Source organism: Ailuropoda melanoleuca, chromosome 7 (assembly GCF_002007445.2).
Source record: "Ailuropoda melanoleuca isolate Jingjing chromosome 7, ASM200744v2, whole genome shotgun sequence".
Taxonomy (NCBI): Eukaryota; Metazoa; Chordata; class Mammalia; order Carnivora; family Ursidae; genus Ailuropoda; species Ailuropoda melanoleuca.
In genome coordinates, this window is record NC_048224.1 from 24,369,000 (window position 1) to 24,387,338 (window position 18,339).

General features: G+C 54.7%; 2 protein-coding genes across 4 annotated transcripts in view; one reads left to right on the plus strand and one right to left on the minus strand.

Moving 5' to 3' along the window:
• The window catches only part of DNAI1 (dynein axonemal intermediate chain 1), a 139,626-nt gene extending 123,159 nt beyond the window's left edge, over positions 1 to 16,467 (plus strand). For 2 of the 3 annotated variants that reach the window (XM_034664040.1, XM_034664039.1), the window contains exons 13-20: positions 3,190 to 3,437; positions 8,171 to 8,260; positions 8,391 to 8,478; positions 9,144 to 9,223; positions 10,440 to 10,588; positions 10,697 to 10,796; positions 12,964 to 13,149; positions 16,118 to 16,457. In XM_034664040.1, the coding sequence (XP_034519931.1) occupies positions 3,190 to 3,437; positions 8,171 to 8,260; positions 8,391 to 8,478; positions 9,144 to 9,223; positions 10,440 to 10,588; positions 10,697 to 10,796; positions 12,964 to 13,149; positions 16,118 to 16,216 (1,040 nt within the window). In that variant the 3' untranslated portion in view covers positions 16,217 to 16,457. Of the gene's footprint in view, positions 1 to 3,189; positions 3,438 to 8,170; positions 8,261 to 8,390; positions 8,479 to 9,143; positions 9,224 to 10,439; positions 10,589 to 10,696; positions 10,797 to 12,963; positions 13,150 to 16,117 lie in introns of all 3 variants that reach the window. The other variant, XM_034664041.1, reaches the window with a different exon arrangement.
• Positions 16,468 to 16,506: 39 nt separating this feature from the next.
• On the minus strand, positions 16,507 to 18,337 carry ENHO (energy homeostasis associated). Its single transcript, XM_011237785.2, has 2 exons — positions 18,279 to 18,337; positions 16,507 to 17,308 (listed from the first exon to the last, which is right to left on the minus strand). The coding sequence occupies exon 2, from the start codon at positions 17,149 to 17,151 to the stop codon at positions 16,921 to 16,923; it is 231 nt and encodes a 76-aa protein (XP_011236087.1). The 5' UTR covers positions 17,152 to 17,308; positions 18,279 to 18,337; the 3' UTR covers positions 16,507 to 16,920.
• Between the last annotated feature and the right edge of the window lie 2 nt (positions 18,338 to 18,339).

The following is an 18,339-nucleotide window of genomic DNA, read 5'->3' on the forward strand; positions in this document are numbered from 1 at the left end:
TGCTGGTACTGTTGGAGGTTTGGGCTGTGATGTCACACTGGGTATGCTCAGAGAATGAAATAGTAAGGTCTCACAGGGGCCACTGGAATCAGAGATGAGACCATCGTAGAATAAGATGGAGTGGAGAGGAAGCTCCAGTTAAATGAGAGTTTTCTGTGTTTTCTCGCTGTGGTTTGGCAGACAGCACCTTGAATTGGAATTCAGGAAACACTAGTCAAGCCATGATTAGAAACTGTGATCTTCGGGCACCTGACTGGCTCAGTTGCTGGAACATGATACGAGACTCTTGATCTCAGGGTTGTGAGTTCAAGCACCACGTTGGGTGTAGATCTTACTTTAAAAAAAGAAAAGAAAGAAAGAAAGTAAGAAAAGAGTTTGTGATCTTTATGTCAGGAGGGCTCATTTGGTTGCAAGTAACAGAGACCACCAGGGGCAGGCTAAGAAACAGAGGCTTCTTGTCAAGGTGCATGTGGCCTGGGAACTATGGAAGTATCTAAGGTCTTAGTGTGATTGATTGCTCTCTGTGTCCCCATCGCTCGAAATCCATGCTTCTCTCTGCCAGAAGTTTCCCCTTATCATGTGTGACTGCCCTGTCCCTTACACATTCTCTAGTCCACATCCTGGGGAGATTGGACTGGCTTCTCCAGTTACCACCACCCCATGAGGTCTGGGTCAATGCAGTGTAACGTCACCTATAAACAAGATATTGCATGAGGCAAACACCATGTGATGGGTCTGAGGCAGCCAGGCACACTGTTTTCCCCTTCTGGCCTCAGTTTACCCATCTATAAAAATTGGGAGCCAAAGCCCAGCCTCTAGTCTCAGTGGTTCTGTGAGCAGGTCAGAGATGCCCTCACTATGCAGTTATTAAGCCAGGCTAGGGTTTCTTACCCCCCTTTTCTGGTTTCACTGGTCATGAAGACTCTGTACACATGCAGGGACAGGGGGGTCACCAGTGTCTTTTGAGGGGCCAGGTCCTGTGCTGCAGAAGGAACAAGTGTGAGGGTCATACCCGCCTTGGCCCCTTGGTGAAATGAGGAGAGAATCTGAGTCCTCAGGCCGAGTGTCAGTCAGCACCTGTTCACGCTTTCACTCATTTGCTCATGCACTCACCCGTGTGCCTACGCGCCCGTCCTCCGTCAGCCTCGCCCAGCGTCAGGGACAGACTGCGCGGTAAGGGCATCAGTACTTTACCCGTGTCCTGGCAGTAACCGCTCACTACCCATCGAGGGGTTGCCCTCATTCAGCTGCAGGGTCTGGCTCTCTCATCACACTAGGTGCTGCTGAGGGCAAGCCCACACCTCCAGTGGAGTGTCTCTGTCCCTGTCAGGGTCCCCCCCAAGGGGAGGCCCAGCTCCCCACACCACAGTTCTTACTGGCTTTGAGGTAGTGTCAGGCATAGGGTGACCCACCTGGCTCTGGGGGATCTGGAAGCCCCCAGCTCCTCCTCTTTGTGAGAGGCTCACTTTCTCCAGAGCAGAAACACTTTCCTTCCTCGACCACTGTGTGCCCTTCCCATGGCTCAGGTTGGATCCCGGCACCTTCCACTGGATGGGCAACTCCCTCCTGGTACACGAAGCCTCCTTTGCAAGTGATGGGGGTGGAGAGGGAGGGATGCCCAATGGGAATCCCGGAGCTGGTAAGGATTAGCAAGGGAAGGTGGGCTTCCCCATAGAGAACTGCTCTGGTGGGCATACCAGCTTGCCTCAGTTTCCAACTCTACCCACCTAAGGCCAGCCTGGCTCCTGGCTGCACCCTGCTCCCTAGTCCTGGCTCCCAGGAAGCACCAAGTGGTGTTTGCAGAGTGCCTGGGGTGGGAATATCTGGTAACTGGTTGTAGCCGAGCTCATCACCAGAGCCCAGGGAAACCAACCTAGGGACTTACTCCCTTGAGTAAGGGGCAGCGTTAGAAAGAAGACAGAGGAGCACCTGGGTGGCACAGTTGGTTGAGCTTCTGACTCTTGGTTTCCACTCGGGTCATGATCTTAGGGTCATGAGATCAAGCACCGTGTTGGGCTTGTGCTTGGGATTCTCTCTCCTCCTCCCTCTGCCCCTCCCACTTATGCTCTCTCTGTCTCTGTCTCTCTAAAAATAAGTAAATAAATCTTGAAAAAAAAAAAGAAGAGAGAGAGAGAAGAAAAGAAAAGAAAAAGAAATAAGATAGAAAGAATGACTCAGCAAAACTAGTCAGGGTGGAGTGGCCTCCTTATTTTTCCCACCCATGGGCTCAAGACCTCAGGACTGGCCACTTTGTCAGGAGGCCTTAGGCCTGCAGTGCCAGGGGGCAAAAGAGGTAGCCCTGGCAGGGGAGGGAGCAGAGCCATCAACTCACGTAGAAGTTTCCCGTAGCAGAGGGTCCCCAAGATGGGGGGCTGCTCTAGACTTCCTCCTCTTCTGAGCTTGGGAAGGGTCCTGGACTAGTGGTAGCAGGAGAGCTGGATTCGAGGGCTTGGACTGTATTCTGTTCAGTGACACCTTGTCAGGTTGGGTGCCACGTGAGCAGAGAATGAGAGAGAGGGAGGCTCTCCCCTGATATGGGGTGGGCAGGGAGGAGGGCCTCTGCGGAGTGGTCCGCTGTTGGTCACCAAAAGCTGTTCTCAGGCCAGAAGGGTGACACAGTGGCCCGTGGCTGGCTGGCTGGGACTTCCCAGTTCTGGGAACCTGCCTCAGCTAGGGCACAGGCCGCAGCCAGGAACTGTGGGCGAGCGGGTATGGGAAGCTGCCCATGGGTGGCTAGTTTGGAACTCCTATAGAGAATTCCATGTTAGTCCAAACTGAACTCCTGTCCTGGGCTGGGGAACACACGGGCATCATCCGGGCATCTAAGGACAACCACCTGCCCCTGGGCTGGGCCGCTGAGCCCTCTCTGAGGTTACTGCTTCTTCCTGAGCCCACATGCATTCTTCACCTAGCAACTCTTCATGCCTGCACCCCTCTTTCCTGTGCCCCAGGGAGAATATAGAGAATGATTGTCTGTCCCTCAGATAAGCCTGGTCACCTTATCCTCCCACGAACCCTAAGAAGGGAGAAGCCAAGGCTCATGATTCCATTTCTGAGACAGAGAAGATGAAGCCCAGAGAGGAATCCCACCCTCTCTGACAAGCAGAGCCGGCAGGGCTTGTCCCCCATGGGGGAGGGGCTGGGGCAGCCGAATCCTCCCACCTCAGCCTGGCACCCTCCCTGCGGCAGATGACTTCATGAAGCAGGGCCGGGGCCTGCTGCTGCTCTACAGCATGAAGAACCCCAGCTTCCCTGAGTTTATCTTCAGCAGCGAGAGTGGCATCATGTGTCTCGACATGCACGTGGACCACCCCTACCTGGTGGTCGTGGGCCACTACGACGGGAACGTGGCCATTTACAACCTCAAGAAGCCCCACTCCCAGCCCTCCTTCCGCAGCTCAGCCAAGTCTGGCAAGCACATGGACCCTGTGTGGCAGGTCAGCCTCGCACCCCCGGATGGGAGAAGTGGGGGTGGAACCCCTAGAGGAGGGACCTTGGGGAGGATGGGCCACAGGCAAGGGGATGGGGAGGACAGGCACCAGCTTAGAGGCCAAGGAGCTGGGTGTGCGAAGGGGCAGAGAAGGGCAGGAGGTGAGAGTCAGGAAGGGAGGGGTCTGTGGCGGTGGAGCTGCTAGCAGGGGGGCCCCTCTCTCTGCGAAGGCTCTCCTAGGTGCAGCGCTCAGGGACTCCTAGCCCTTGGCTGGAAGACTCGAAGGCCTGACGGGTCTCTGCTGTGTCATCAAGGACTCCAGTTCCCTGTGTTTGGGCTTCCTCGACTCCCCGCCAGGACTTTCCTCTGCCATCTGGGCTAGATTTGGGGTAACTCCCAGACACAAGTGGGTGCTGCTAGTGTGTCTGCCCTCTGGGCGGGGCTGTAAGGCCTGGCAGCCTCTCTGTAGCCTCCTTCTCCTGCAGACAGGCATAGGATGGGACCATTACCCCAACACTAGGGCTAGATTTCACCCTGTGTCTCCCATCTTATTGCGCTGGGAGTGATTTCATGTTTCATCTTCAGAAAGTCTCTTAGCTCTGGCTTCACAGACCTTTCCATACTGTATCCCAAAAGCTCCCCTCCTTCTGAGGCTGAGAACCCCTACCCATGGGCAGATCTGGGCACATCTAAAGAGGAATTTCTGCCTTAAGTTTCCCATGGTCTCTGCGCTCATGAGGCAGTGCTGGGACTCTGTCTTCTCATCTTCCTCAGCCCCCTGCCCTAATAAGAGTCTCCAGGCAGGCTCTGCACCCCTGCCTTCCTGGCCCTGAGCTCCCTGTGTCATGCGGACACCTGCCCTAGGCACTGGCTTTCAGCTTTCAGACAGCTCAGCTCCTTGAGCAGAGGCGGGAGTGTCCAGGCACAGGGGACATGGTGCCCTCTCTGCTTTATCTTTTGCCCAGAGCCAGGGCACAGAGAGGGAGGCACCCCCTCCCATGACACACCCCCGCACCCCTGCCGGCTCTCCACCAAAGCAGAGACCACAGCTCACAGTCTCAGGAGTTCTCTCCTCTGAAAATCCCACCTTCCCATTCATCGTCTCCAGGCACGTGGAGGTCTTGAGACATGAGGAGGATGTCTGCAGAGACTTTAAAGAACCAAGAGAGGAGAAAAAGACCTGCTTTGGTCAGACTAAACCAGCAGCAGGCCTGCCCTTGCTCTCCCAGCTCAAATAGCCCAGAGCCAAGCACAGAGCATCTCTGATTGGCCTGACCACCCTCCTCAAGCCCAGAAGAGGGCAAGGGGCCAAGGCCAACCATCCGGCTACGCCTCTGCTGTGTTCTCGGAAGCAAATAGCAGGTTGGGGAAAGAACTGGGGCATGCAGAAGACACGCTATCACTTTCATTGGGCGGGTACCAGAGAGACTGGCACCCACCTGGGCAGGGACGGCCTTCTGCTCTCCCACCATCCTGCTGGGGAAACAGGGCTAGTGCCTTTGTAAAACCAAATACTCAAGAGTTCTTGGCTGGACTCGAGGCTTGTGACAGGGGAGGGGCTGCCTAGCGCTCACTCGCTCCCTGGTTTCCTGACTTCCTGTTCCCTCTTTGCTTCTAGTTCCCTCCCCCTTTCCTCATTCATCTGTCCATTCAGTGAGTCCTCTTTGTGCTCCCCTGGGAGCTGAGGGTGCTTAAGGGCTTGGTCCCTGGGCTTCCCAGTGGGGGGATAAGCACAGCCACGGGCTGAGCAGGACAGGGCAATATGTTAATGTGGAAAGAGGGCTCCTGGGGGCACTGAGGAAGGACCTCGAGATTGTCCAGGGTAAGGAGCAGGGGCAGGGGGGCCAGGTCTTCCCAGAGGAAGCAGCATCTGAGCTGAATGGTAAGGGATGGGAAAGCACTAGCTAATGACAACTAAATGTAATGTGAGATCCTAGAGCACAACAAGAAAGGCTATCAGGAGGAAACTAAGAAAATCGAGTGAAGTCTAGATTTTAGTTGAAAAAGAAAAAAGAAAGTATGAGTTAGATGAGGAAGGGTACAAAGGGGCGTCAGGCGGAGTGGAGTGGCCACCGGGAACAGCATTTGGAGCGCAGTGGGAGAGGCAGGGAGGGTGGCGCAGACGGAGGGAATCACCAGCACCTGAGTGAGCGCGCTTCTCTAGCAAGGAGGGAGCTTGCGTCTTGTATGTCAGGGGCTTCAGATGAAGCGCTAACACAGAAACCCAATATCTCAGAGGCGGGAAGGGGGCTGCTCTGCTGACTCAGCGTCCTGCTTGCTTGAGGGTCCCCTGTTCGCACTCCCCCTGTCCTCCAAGGTACTTTCATAAGGCTCCTAAGAGCTCCCTCCAGCATGGTTTGAAAATGGCTGCAGAACCATCAGAGTTTGGGGCAGAGAACAGAGTCATGCTTTGTCTTGATGTCCTCTCACTGCAGCGTGAGCAACTCTGAAGCCTGAGCTACAGCAGGGACAGTGGAGATAGAAATGAGAAGGTAGGGTGAGCGCTGCTGAGGTAGTCAAACCAACAGAAGGCAACTAGATGGCTACGAGAAAAGGGAAGAATCGATGCTGCCACCTGGGACTGCGCCCAGGGGAGCCATGAGAATAACTGAGGAGGAGCCGGTTTGGCCAGAAGTGAATACAAGAAGCCAGAGGAGCACCTACAATGAAAAGAAGCCAGAGGAGGCCTCCTACAGGCCCTGGGCTGTGTAAGCCTGGAGCTTGGAGGGAAGCTGGGCTGGTAAATGGCACGACAGCGACATCAGAGTCTAGGTCCTTCTTAAAAGGACTGTGTCTTGGGAGAGACCAGAGAGGTTATATTGGATCCCAAATGCCAGGCTGTGGCAGAAGAACTTTATACTGTTGGCAGCAGGGAGCCATGGAAGGTTTTGGAGCCAGGGAGAGAACTGTCTGTTCAAAGGGGACTAGGTTCCTAGCCCATGGCACAGGCTACTGCCCAAGGGAGCCCATCTGGGTAGCCCATCCCTGTTCAAGCCCCACTGTGCAGCCTCAAGCAGCAACACTGTGTGTGTGTGTGTGTGTGTGTGTGTGTGTGTGTGTGTGTTCCGTGCTATACTGGGGAAGGGAGCAGGGACGGATAGATGAGCAGAGACGGGGCGCGGGGGGGGGGCGCAGGCAGGGCTGCCCTAATCAGATAAGGCAGAAGAGAAGGAATCCGTGAAGCAAGCTCCATCTGCCCCTTACCACCTACTTCCCAGGCACTCATTCATTCTCTGAACCCCACTTACCACCTGCCCAACCACCCCCCCTTACTCCTACCCTCCCATCTCCACCCCAGGAGCACGTGTGTGACTTGTGCACACACACATACCTGCTCACTTGCAAATACACGCAGCAACCCCCACTGGGCATCAGGCCGGCTAAGTGGGGTGTGAACTACAATTTCCATGCGCGGGAGGCTGCTCATTAAACACTTCCCTTTGTAGCTCCCAAGCGCCTCTTACAGCCTGGCCTTTGACACCCCCTGTCCCCTCCCCCCTTTAAAGAGACCATCTTTACACAGAAGGAGAAGTGGTCCCAGCGTAAGGGCCAGCTCTGACTTATACCGCAGAGGCTCTGTGGTGTTCTAGGCCCCCCAGTGAAAAAAAAGAGCCAGTTGCCTAGACAGGCCCAGGCAGGACTGGGCCCGCCCTTCTGTAACTCTGATCAGCCAGGCCTGGGGGTTGGCTGGGGACAGGCGATCCCCTCTCCCCCAATCACACCCCTCAACAGCCATGGTGACAGCTGTGGTCACAGGCAGCGGCAGTGAATTCTGTCCTCCCTCACCGGGCCCCTACTTGTGACAGGGGAAGGGACAGGGTTCCCGCATGGGAGGTCTGGAGGGAGCTGGAGAATGGAAAGCTCTGGGCACCCAGCCCCACCCCAGCTCTCTGGGACAGCACTTGGCCAGGCCTCCACATCTGGCAACAGAAACTCAAGCCTCAAGCGTGTCATCTTCATAAGACAACAGCTCTGTCTCCAAAACACTTTCCCATATGTTTGCCTCCAGCCCGAGAAGATGGGTGGGGCACGATTATTAACCCCGAGTTGCAGATAGAGAAAGGCAGCTCAAATCTGAGATTGGGAGCAAGATTCTGGGAGCAGGAGCTAGTGGTGACATGAAGGAGGTCCTGGAGAAAGGTCAACCTGGAAGAAGAGGGCACCCCGCCCCAAGCAAGCAGGAAAAAGCCCCCCGCTGAACCTTGGCACCCCAGTTCCTAGGATGAGGGTCATAACGAGGATACTCGCTAACATTTATTGCACCTTTAATAGTTGCAATGTTCTTACATCAGGGCCTCATGTTCATTGTCTCATTTAACCCTTACAACAAACCCGTGCTATTATGGTTCCTGTTTTAGAAGTGAGGAAACTAGTTGATGGACCCTGTTCTTTCCAGGTCTGTTTACATAAGGAGGATGAGCCCAGAGATGCCACCTTCCCCCTACAACTGGCTCCTGGAACCCAACCCAGGGAGGAATTTGGCACCTCCCACTGCCAAGCCAGTGGCTTAGGCCAGTGCCCTGAGTTGGCGCGGTTACCCCAGGATGGTCAGGGAGAGAGGAATGAGAGACACAGAGATGGGTGGAAGGAAAGAGGAAGGGCCAGCTGTGGGACTGGGAAATGGGCTCCCAGAGCTTGCTTCTGAAGCTCACATGGGTTCTTGAGGGAGCCCTGCTCAGCTCCCAGCCCTAACTCAACACCCTGGTAGCGTCCCACAGCTCACAGGCTGGGATGTTTCAGGTCAGGTGGCAGAAGGATGACATGGACAACAACCTCAACTTCTTCTCTGTGTCATCTGACGGCAGGATTGTGTCTTGGACGCTCTTGAAGGTGCCTGGTTCCTGGAAAGGGTCATATGGGGTGGAGATGGGGGGTGGGGGGAGCTGAAGGGCACAGGCAGCCTTCAGCCTTGCTGATGCAGCCCCACCCCTGTATCCTCCCCCCTCCCTTCTGGCCACAGAGCGAGCTGGTCCACACAGATGTCATCAAGCTGAAGGCGGAGGGCACCGCCACGGATGGTCCTGCTGGGCTGCAGCTACACACAGTGGGTAGGAACCCCAGCCCGTTCACCTCCACACCTGACCACTTCACTCGGGCCCCGTGAGGGTCAGAGACCGTGGCCATCCCCTTTTAGCAAGCACTCCCTCCTCCACTTGTGCTGGACAGAAGCCTGGACAGGAGGTAATGGGAAAGCCTGGCCCTGCCGTTCCTGTCCCGGAGCTTGGCTATTTGCAGACCCTCCCTGTTCATGCAGATCCCATCCCTGTTTGCAGACCCTTGTTCCTGTTTATGCAGATCAGGCGCTGTTATGCAGATCCAGTCCTGTTTATGCAGATCAGGCCCCTGTTTACCCAGATCCTGTCCCTGTTTACTCAATTCCTACCCTGTTTATGCAGAGTATATCCCTGTTTGCATAGGCCATGTCCCTGTTTGCAGACCCTATCCCTGTTTACCCTGACCCTGACCCTGTTTAAATCAATCCCTGCCTTGTTTACCCAGGCCCCATTCCTGTCTGCAGAAGCCCTCTCCGTTTGCAGCGTCCCAACTGCCTGGGACAGACAGCAGGCCTGACGGCCGGTTTCTGTTTGCCTGCCTGGCCCGAGCTCCTGCAGGAGCCAGGGCTCAGGCTGTCACAGGGGCCTGCTGGGTAGAGGAGGCGCTGGGAGCCTCCCTCCCAGCACAGGCCTAAAGCTGCTCTACCTCTTCTCCCAAGGCTGCGGCACCGCCTTTGACTTCCACAAAGAGATCGACTATCTGTTCCTAGTGGGCACAGAGGAGGGAAAAATCTACAAGGTGAGGCAGCGCTGCCCGGTGCCAGCTTCTTATGGGCCGTCTAGACCCGAGAACCATGGGAATTTATCCTTCTCAACAGACCCTGTTCTGACAGATCTTAGGGTTAATCAGTTCTAGAAAGCTTCTTGGGAGAAGTTAATGTATTCTTGACTTGCTTGGGTGGCAGGAAGAAGGGATGACTGCAGAAAAGGGGATGAAAATCTAGAGGTTGACTTTAGCCCAGCCTGGTGGTATCTTTCCCTCTGGGCCCTCCCTCCCTGCCTAGGAGTAGAAGAAGCAGATGTGGGAGTGGGGGTTGGGGAGTGTTGGAACATCTAAGAAGACTTCCTGGAGGAGATCTGAACTTGAGCTGAGCTCTGAAGGCCGGGTAACAAGAAACTTTCTCTCTGACTCTTGGGTGTGTTCCAGCCGGTGGGAGGGAACTTCGTGGCCAGTTTCCGCAAGGTCTCAGTGTCAGTAGGTGAACACCCTTCTGAACCTCCCTCCGTCCAGAAAGAGCTCTGCTGCAAGCTTTGCTTAGGCTCAGAGACTCAGAATGTTAATTAGCAGCAGCCTCCCAGGAGCCCCTGAGGCCCAGCAGGAGCTGGTCTGAATGCAAAAGAGGTGCCCAACCCCCTCTACACCATCCCAAAGGCAGCCCAGGAGAGGCAGGAGGGAGGAGACTAGTCAGTCACACTGTGTCCTGGAGGGAGAGGAGGGGCGTGCTGGTCTGGGCAAGAAGTCCGATGGGAAATCATGAGATTGGGACTTGCTCCTGGCTCTGCACCTACTCTTACCTGGGCAAGGTGGGATGCTTATCACTATTGCAAGGATTTTGTTGGTGGGCTGTGAGTGGACCCAGGGCTCTGACTGTCTGCCCATAGGCTTTGGCCTGGACACAGGCTAGGCCACACCTCACCCAGGGCCCCCAGACCTGCTCTGCCTTGACTCAGGGAGAGAAGCCCTTCTCTACTTGGCCTGGAATCCTCTGGGCAGACTACAGCACTGTCTCTCACCCTCCAGGAAAACTCCCCAGCCCAGTCTCTGGTTGTGTTGAGGGCACAGAGAAAAGCAGCCAGCAGCTGGGGCTTGGCCCCAGCTCAGCTGTGACAATGATGTGGGGACAGAAGAGGCGTCTTAGGTTCTGACTCTCCAGGGCCCCCAGGGAAGTAATGGCTGCTGACGTCTCTCTCATTCCTGATCCCTGATCCCCCCACTGCCCTCACCCTCGCCCCAGTGCTCTAAATCCTACTCCAGCAAATTCCTTGACACCTATGATGCCCACAACATGGCAGTGGACGCTGTGTCCTGGAACCCGTACCACACCAAGGTCTTCATGTCCTGCAGCTCCGACTGGACCGTGAAGATCTGGGACCATACCATCAAGTGAGAGAGACGCGCCCTCCCTCGGACCCTGCCCTGGGCTGGGTCCTGTGGGGCTCTAGCACTGAGAGCCCTCTGTGTGGTGAACTTTCAACCCCTCTACCACTGCAGGACCCCGATGTTCATCTATGATCTGAATTCAGCTGTGGGCGATGTGGCCTGGGCACCATACTCTTCTACGGTGTTTGCGGCAGTCACCACCAACGGGAAGGTAAGTGCCCCCTTACGACCCTCTACAAGAGATAGGATGAAGTATCTTAGGGTCTCCCTCCTAAAGAGCCCATGTAGTGCCTTAATCAGGTAGGGGAAGGGGAGACATAAGGACTCTGTATTCTCAAGGGCTAATCCATCCAGGGCCCTGTCAAAAGAGGAATCATTCATCCCATGAGGCCTCGAGGAGAGAATGGGGCTGTTCATCTCGAAGGACAGAACACTCTGGGGGATGATACCATGAGGAGCAGTTATCTTCTCTGACGGCCCTGGGGAGGGAGCTACAGGATGGCAGGGGCCAGCTTGATGTAAGGAAAAACTTCTGAGCCAGAGTTAATCTGTGATTGAAATAATGTCTAAAAGGTAGCAAGGTCCCCATGCCTGGGAAATGTGCAAGCGGAGTCTGAGAAAGGAAGATGGGAGGGGTCTGTGCAACACTGAGAATTGGTAAAAACTCAGAAACCAATATTTTTTGAAGAAATTCTTGTGTGTAAATCCGTTTTTCTTTATGGCCTTTGATATAACCTGAGAGGCACCCACTCAAGGAAAGACGGCAGTTGAAGGCATCACCCTAAAGTCAATCAGTCACCTATCTGCCAAACAGATGTTTACTAGGGGCCAACTATGGTGTCCAGCACCAGGACAGGACCTGGCGATTCGGGTCCCTGCAGTTATAGAGCTCACATTCTTGTGAAGGGAAAGGGACACAGAGCAAACACAAAATTAGCATTAAGTGCTAGGCAGAGATGAACAGAGGAATAAGTATGTACGCAGTGTTCACAGCAGCATTATTCATAATAGCCCAAAAGTGGAACAACCCAAATGTCCATCAACTGATGAATGGATAAACAAAATATGGTATCACTAAAAGGATCATGATCCAGCAGTAACAAGGAATGGAGTACTGGATACATGCTACATCACGCATGAACTTGCAAACATGCTAGCGTGAGAAGTCGGTTACAAAAGACCACACACTGTATGATTCCATTTGTATATGTCTAGAATAGGCAAAACTACAGAGACAGAGAGTAGATGTGTGGTTGCTTCGGGCTGGGGGTGTGGGAGAACATGGGAAGTGACTGTTAATGGTACAAGGGTTCTTTCGGGGTGATGAAAATGTTCTAAAATTGGTTGTGGTGATGGTTGCATAACTATGAATATACCAAAAACCGAGAATTGTATACTTTAAGTGGGTAAATGTTTTTATATGTGAATTATATCTCAATAAAGCTATTATCTTTTTTAAAAGAGAGAGAAAAGGAGTGATGTAAGAGAAAGGGACGGGGTGGTCAAGGAAAGCTTCTTCAAGAGGTGACATTCAAGCTGAGAGCTGAATGACAAGAGCTAGCCAGGTGAAGATGAGGAAGGGCATTCCAGACAGAGGAAAAAGCTAGTGCAAATGCCCTGAGGTGAGAATGAGCTTGAAGGGGTTTCAGAGACAAGCAGGCAAGTGTGCCTGGGTCTAGGAAGCAAAGGGGAGAGCGCAGGAAGTGAGAGTGGAGGAATCTGGAGTGAGGAATCTGGAATTTATTACACTGCCAAGGGAAACTACTGGAGGATGTTAGATCATTTAAGCTGAGGCTAGTGGCTGCATGGAGGATGGATGGTAGAGGGGCAAGCGTGGAAGAGGAGAGACGAGTCAGGACAGTGCCACGGTTGTCCAGGCAAGAGTTACTAATGGTTTGGATTCAAGGAATGGTAAAAATAAGATTAAACGTTTGTCTAAGCACCTTGCATATATTAACTGCTATAACCCCTGGCTCTGCCACTTATTGGCAAGTTACCCTTAAGAGGACTATATCCTCATTTATAAAACAGGGATAATAACAGAATCTACCTTATAGAGGGTCTGTGAGGATTATCAGGTGAAACAACTACGTAACATGCTTGCCCAGAGTCTAGTAGATAGTAAGTGTTCAATAAATGGTAGCTGCTATTATTGTTAATTCTGCATAGACTTACATTTTCTCCTGAGCTTTTTATGCTCGTTCCCTCAACCACAGGAAAAACATGATCAGAGACACAAATCCCCTCTCCCACTGCCTCCAGCTCCAGCATGCTGGGCTTCTGTTGTGTTTCCCCAGAAAGCCCATGTGCTGGTTCTTCTGAGGTGGAGGACAGGGGCCCCATTATGCTTGAGTGTGCTAACACCCACCTCTCCACAGACCCATGTGTTTGACTTGTCCATCAACAAGTATGAAGCCATCTGCAACCAGCCCGTGGCGGCCAAAAAGAAGAACAAGATCACCCACGTGCAGTTCAATCCTATCCACCCCATCATCATTGTGGGTGATGACCGTGGGCACGTCATTTGCCTCAAGCTCTCACCCAACTTGCGCAAGATGCCAAAGGTACAGGCTTGGGTAGCTTGGGCTGCTGTAAGGAGTAAAGTCTCCAAGATGGTGGGGGTTGAGAGAAAGGGGAGGAGTCAGGGGGTGGCCCCCAGCTTTTTAGCTAGGGAAACCCAGAGTCAGGGTGGGGTCATCGCCCAAATACGGAGCACAGGAGAAGTGGGTTTGTGGAGGGACAACGCGGTCAATTTTGCCATGCTGAATCTCAGTTACCTGTGGGGCTTCCAGGTGGAGGCATCTGGTAAGCAGGCGACAGTATGGGTCCAAAGGCTGGAGGAGCACGTAGACATCACTGGCTTATTTGGTGTAGACCAGGTTATCCAGGAAGGGGGCTTGGGGCTTAGTCACTGCTTCATTGGCTGGACTTACACAGGCCTCCGCTCCAGCGGTCCCTGAGCTGGGAGCTGCGGGTCCACACAGGGAAGAATGTGAAAAGGAAAAGAGGGTAACTACATCAGCAGCTAGGCAGTCCTCCTTGTGAGCTCTGGTTCCTTTCTGGGATTTGTACTGATCTGGAGACCCTACCCAGAGCCCAAGGCCCTGAAAACAGGCTATGGAGCCCAGAGCCAGCACCTCAAAATCCGAAGAGTCCGGATTCGGACCTGAGCATCCAGGCCTTCAAATCCAGAGCCCAGTCCTGCCCATTTGGGTGCTAAGAGAAGATACAGAATTTGCTTTCTGCCAGGTTCTGGGCCAGGATCAGGGCTGGGCCAGGGCTGGGCCAAGTTGCCCTGATGAATATACTTGGTTGCAATATAAGGCATTTATTTGCCGTTTGAGGCAAGGGCAGGGCCCTATCTCTTTCAACTACTGATACCTGCCCCCCTACACCCTTACCAAAGCAGGGGTCACCGCAACATCCCTCTGGTACCTGCCTGGTCTATTCCCCATTGTGACCAGGAGACGAGGGCTGGAAATTTGGCCGGGCCTGTAATTGTAGCCAGCTGGGGGAGGAGGTGGACTTGGCTATAAATACTCAGAAGGCTGCTAAGCGCCTGCAGCTGTGGCCTAGAGGCTGTGGTGGGCTGGGGGGGGGGCTCTTTGCTGAGCCCAGCTAGTTGGTCTTAAGGAGGGGGAAGGAGACAGTACAATTTGTGGAACAGATGAAATCTGCTCATAATTTAGGAAGGAGATCCAGGCTTGAGCTGGCAGAACTGGACAGCCCAGTGAGAGGGACGGTGGTTACCCTTGGGGCAAGGGTATAGCCATCACACCTGGAGGATAATAGATCTGGGTGGGGGCCTGCCCTGCCCACTCTGACCCAGGGAGGCAAGGATCTCCCACGGTCCCAACTCCTCTCTAAGCAAGCGTCAGCCATGGCTGAGAGCTGGGCTCTGTGTATCTGTATCTGGGGAACTTTATCTCTGAAGACCTGAGTGTATGGGTACCTGGGGAGCAGAGGACCTGAGCAGGGGACAGCTGGGGGCTGGTGCTTTCGTGGATTGGAGGTTCCTGTGAAATTGTTATCTGATCTTATCAGTAGCCAAGTGATTTGTGCAAAAGAAAATCCTCTGGGCATCCCTACTGCCTCTCCTCTTTGGGCTGCAGTCTCCCTGCCCTTCCCAGGAGGGTTTGGCCACAGAGGCCCAACTTCCTGACCTGGGAAGCTTCCTCTAATTGGTGTCAGAGCACAGCTTGTCAAAGGTCAAAGACTATCTTTCCCTCACTGCAGTATAGATGGGAAACTGAGCCCAGGAAGGCAAGGGACTTGCCCAAAGTCATATAGGGAGTTAATGACAAAGCTGGAACTATAAGCCAGGTCCCATAACTCCCAAGGGATAGGGTGAGGCCAAGAAGAGAACACTAAGTGGATTTGGAAAGGAGAGTAGTTAAAGGAAAAGATGTCTTTGTCCTCTGCCTAGAGAGTGTAGAAGTGAGTTGGGTGGTGGCAAAGGCACTGGGCCACAAGGGGAAGGGGAGACAGGTTTGAGAGCAGGTGCGGTGGTCACACCAGGAGGAAATCTGAGCTCTGCATGGTGTCAGCAGCCAGGATGGGGCCAGGAAGGGCCCTGCTGGCCATGCACTCCCTCCTCTCCTCACAGCCCCGGCCAGACCCGGGCTGGGCCCTCAGCAGGCAAGGCTGGAGCAGGTGCCAGCGAGCAGTGGGCACAGGTGGCTGAGAGGGCGGGGGAGGGGGGCTCTGGAGCAGAGGGAAGGCAGGAAATGGCAGCTGCCCCAGCCTAGCCCACACCCTGCTGCCTGGACAGAAGGGAGGATGGGACTGGTGCTGCTCTGCCATGGAGCTCTTCGGGCCTGTGAGTGACATATACCCCAGTGTCCCAATTCTCTTTTTCTCAGGGCATTAGAGTGCCCTCTAGGCTGGGGTGAGGGCTTATAAATTTAGGATCTGCTCTTCTAAGGGATGGTCTCAGCTAAGAACATCTGGAATCACATGGGACATCTCATCTGCCCTCCTGGGTCTCTTGACACCCTCCTCCACCCTGGGTATGTCTGAAACAGCAGGCCTGGCCCCAAATGTCACTCACTCCCAACCTGACCTAAAAGTTTTGGTACTAGGTGAGGGCACCTGTGGCTTTGTCCACACCTCTCTCCATCTGCAAACACACTCCTCTTAGCTCCTTGTTGGGACTCAGCCAGGACCCCTCCTGTGTGAAGGGTGGTCCCAGCAGTCAGAGGCCTTACCTCTCCCCAGAGCTACAGTTCTCCTAGCCTGAAAGGCTAGTTCCTCTGAGGGTTAGCAGGTAGATACCTTCTGCCACTCCTCCCAGCATCAAGACCGTTTGTTGATCTGAGATTCAGAGCCAGACTGGATGCTTCTCAGAGGCCCTAGCTGGGCCCGGGTCTCCTAACGTGAGTTGGGGGTGGGGAGAGGCAGGGATCCAGAATCTAACTGGCGAGGAGAGGGGCGGGACAAAGCTGGGGCAGGCTGGGCAGAGGCAGAGCTGGGACCCAGAGAAAGTGGCCCATCCCTCACCATTCCTCCCCTCCATGTACTCCCCCCCACCAGGAAAAGAAGGGGCAGGAGGTACAGAAGGGTCCAGCCGTGGAGATCGCAAAATTGGATAAACTGCTGAACCTGGTGAGGGAAGTGAAAACCAAGACCTGAGGGCTTGGCCTCAGTCTCTGTCCCGTTTTTTTGAACTCAGTACTTGTAACCCCTAACCCTGGTACCCAAGCCCAGCCTTAGTACCCAGTATGTGACCCCACCCCTGATCAGGTCCCAGCATCTACCACCAGCACTCTACTTCAGCCCGGGTCCCAGCACCTCACCCCAGGACTTAGCCCTCAACCATTATCCCATCCTACTTTGCACAAATAAACCTGTATCTGGAAGCTCACCCCACACCTTTAATTTTGCTACCACAGGGCCCTCAGGAAGAGGAGGAAATCTCAGGGTAGAGCCATAGTTCCATTTATTATCCAACAAACAGTGGGAGGACCCGAGGAGGGGCCCAGCCGGGACGTCCTCCCGTTATTGCCATGGATTCCAGTTTGCTTCCCCAACCTCAAGGGCCTGGAGGCAAGTGGCCTAGGGAGAGGTGGCCCCAGTCCCTGGCCCTCAGTATGGAGCAGAGTCGAGATGGCCCTGGCCCTAGCACCAACTCATGAACCCCCACCCCATGCCTGTCTACCAGGGCCACCAGAGTGCCTCATGGAGCCAGACTGGCTAGACTTTGGGCTGCCAGGTCCAGCTCCAGACAGGCTAGACTCTGGGTTCTGGACCCCAGGCTGGCTAGACCCTGGGATCCTGATTCCAGGCTCTGAGTGGGGCAGACTTAGGCCCCAGACTCCAGGCTAGGTGAGGGGCCTTCAGGGCTGTAGCAGGTAACTGCCTTCATGGCTGGGCTTCTGGGGCGGGGGTGCCTTCTCAGGACAGGGCCCAGGGCTGGAGTTGGGACTGGATTCGGAGAGAGAGTCGATGTCCACAGAGCGGGAATGGCAGGCCCAGCAGAGAATGACCCAGAGCAGCAGCAGCAAGAAGCCTACAAGGCCGTTGCAGACGATGGCAATGAGGGCCCCCTGGGAGATGGCTGCCCCCATGACAGGCAGCACCCTCAGACCAGCACAGACCACGGGGCTGGCTCGATGGCAAGGCCCATGCCGAGGCAGAACTCCAGTATAGCTGGCCTTCCAAAGAGGCTGTCCTGTCCACACTCAGTGATTCCTGGGCAGTGGATGTCCACCTGCAGTCCTGAGCCTGTGGCAGGTAGAGAGCAGAGGAAAGGGTGGTGAGGAGGAAGGGGTAGTGTGAGGCCTAGGAGGGGAGGGGTATAGAAGAGAGTCCTTTCCCACATGTCTGGCCTCCCTGGCAGAGGACTCTGGGTCCCAGCAGATCTAAATACCCCATACAGCCAACGCCCCCATCCTCAGGCCTGGCTCTGGGCACCTGGATGGCGGTGCAGCCACAGCGGGGAAGCTGGAGCAGACAGCCTACATCTCATTCTCCTTGGAACCAGTGGGCATGGCATGGCCCTGCCCACCAAGCGTCCAGCTCTCAAAAGCACTGTGTGAGTGGATGAGACTGAGGAAGCCCAAGGCCTTAAAGGATGGGGATTGTGACCAGCATTTGTGTGGCCTGGGCGCCTCCCCATTCTCAGGACTCCAGCCAGCCAGCCCAGGAGACCTCCAGAGGTGCCAGCTCAGACAGAGGGAACTTTGTGGAGGCCCTGGCACGCATGTGTGGGTCTGTGTATCCAAGGCTGTGTACCTAGGTGTGCCTCTCTGTGGGACGGTCTCTCCCGGTCAGTTGTGTGTGTCTGTGTGTCTGGCTCTTAATCTTCCGTTCCCTTGCTTAGATATGTGCCTCTCCTCTGCATACCCACCTCTGTGTTTGTCTCCGCGTGTCCCCATCTCTGAGGGTCTGAGTGTGTCTCTTTTCCCTCCCAGTCTATCTCTGTGTACCTCTGTACCGGTCTCTGTGTGTATGGGTCTCTTGTGTCTTTCTGTCTCCCTTTTCTTCCCTGCTGTGGGTCACTCTGTCCCCGTGGACGTGTCTCTCTCCCCTTCTCCGTGGGGTCTGTCTCTGTAGTTCTGTGAGTCTCATGTGTCTCTTTGTGTCTGTCTCTTTCTCCCCGGCTGTGTCTCTATGTCTCCATGTGGGTCTGGGTCTCTTTATCTCTGTCTCTGGTTCTCGACCCCCTTGCCCATGGGGGAGGGCCCCCCCTTACCTGAGTTGAGCCCGGTGCGCACCCGCGGTTGAGTCCGGGGCAGCGGGATGCTGGGCGCCAA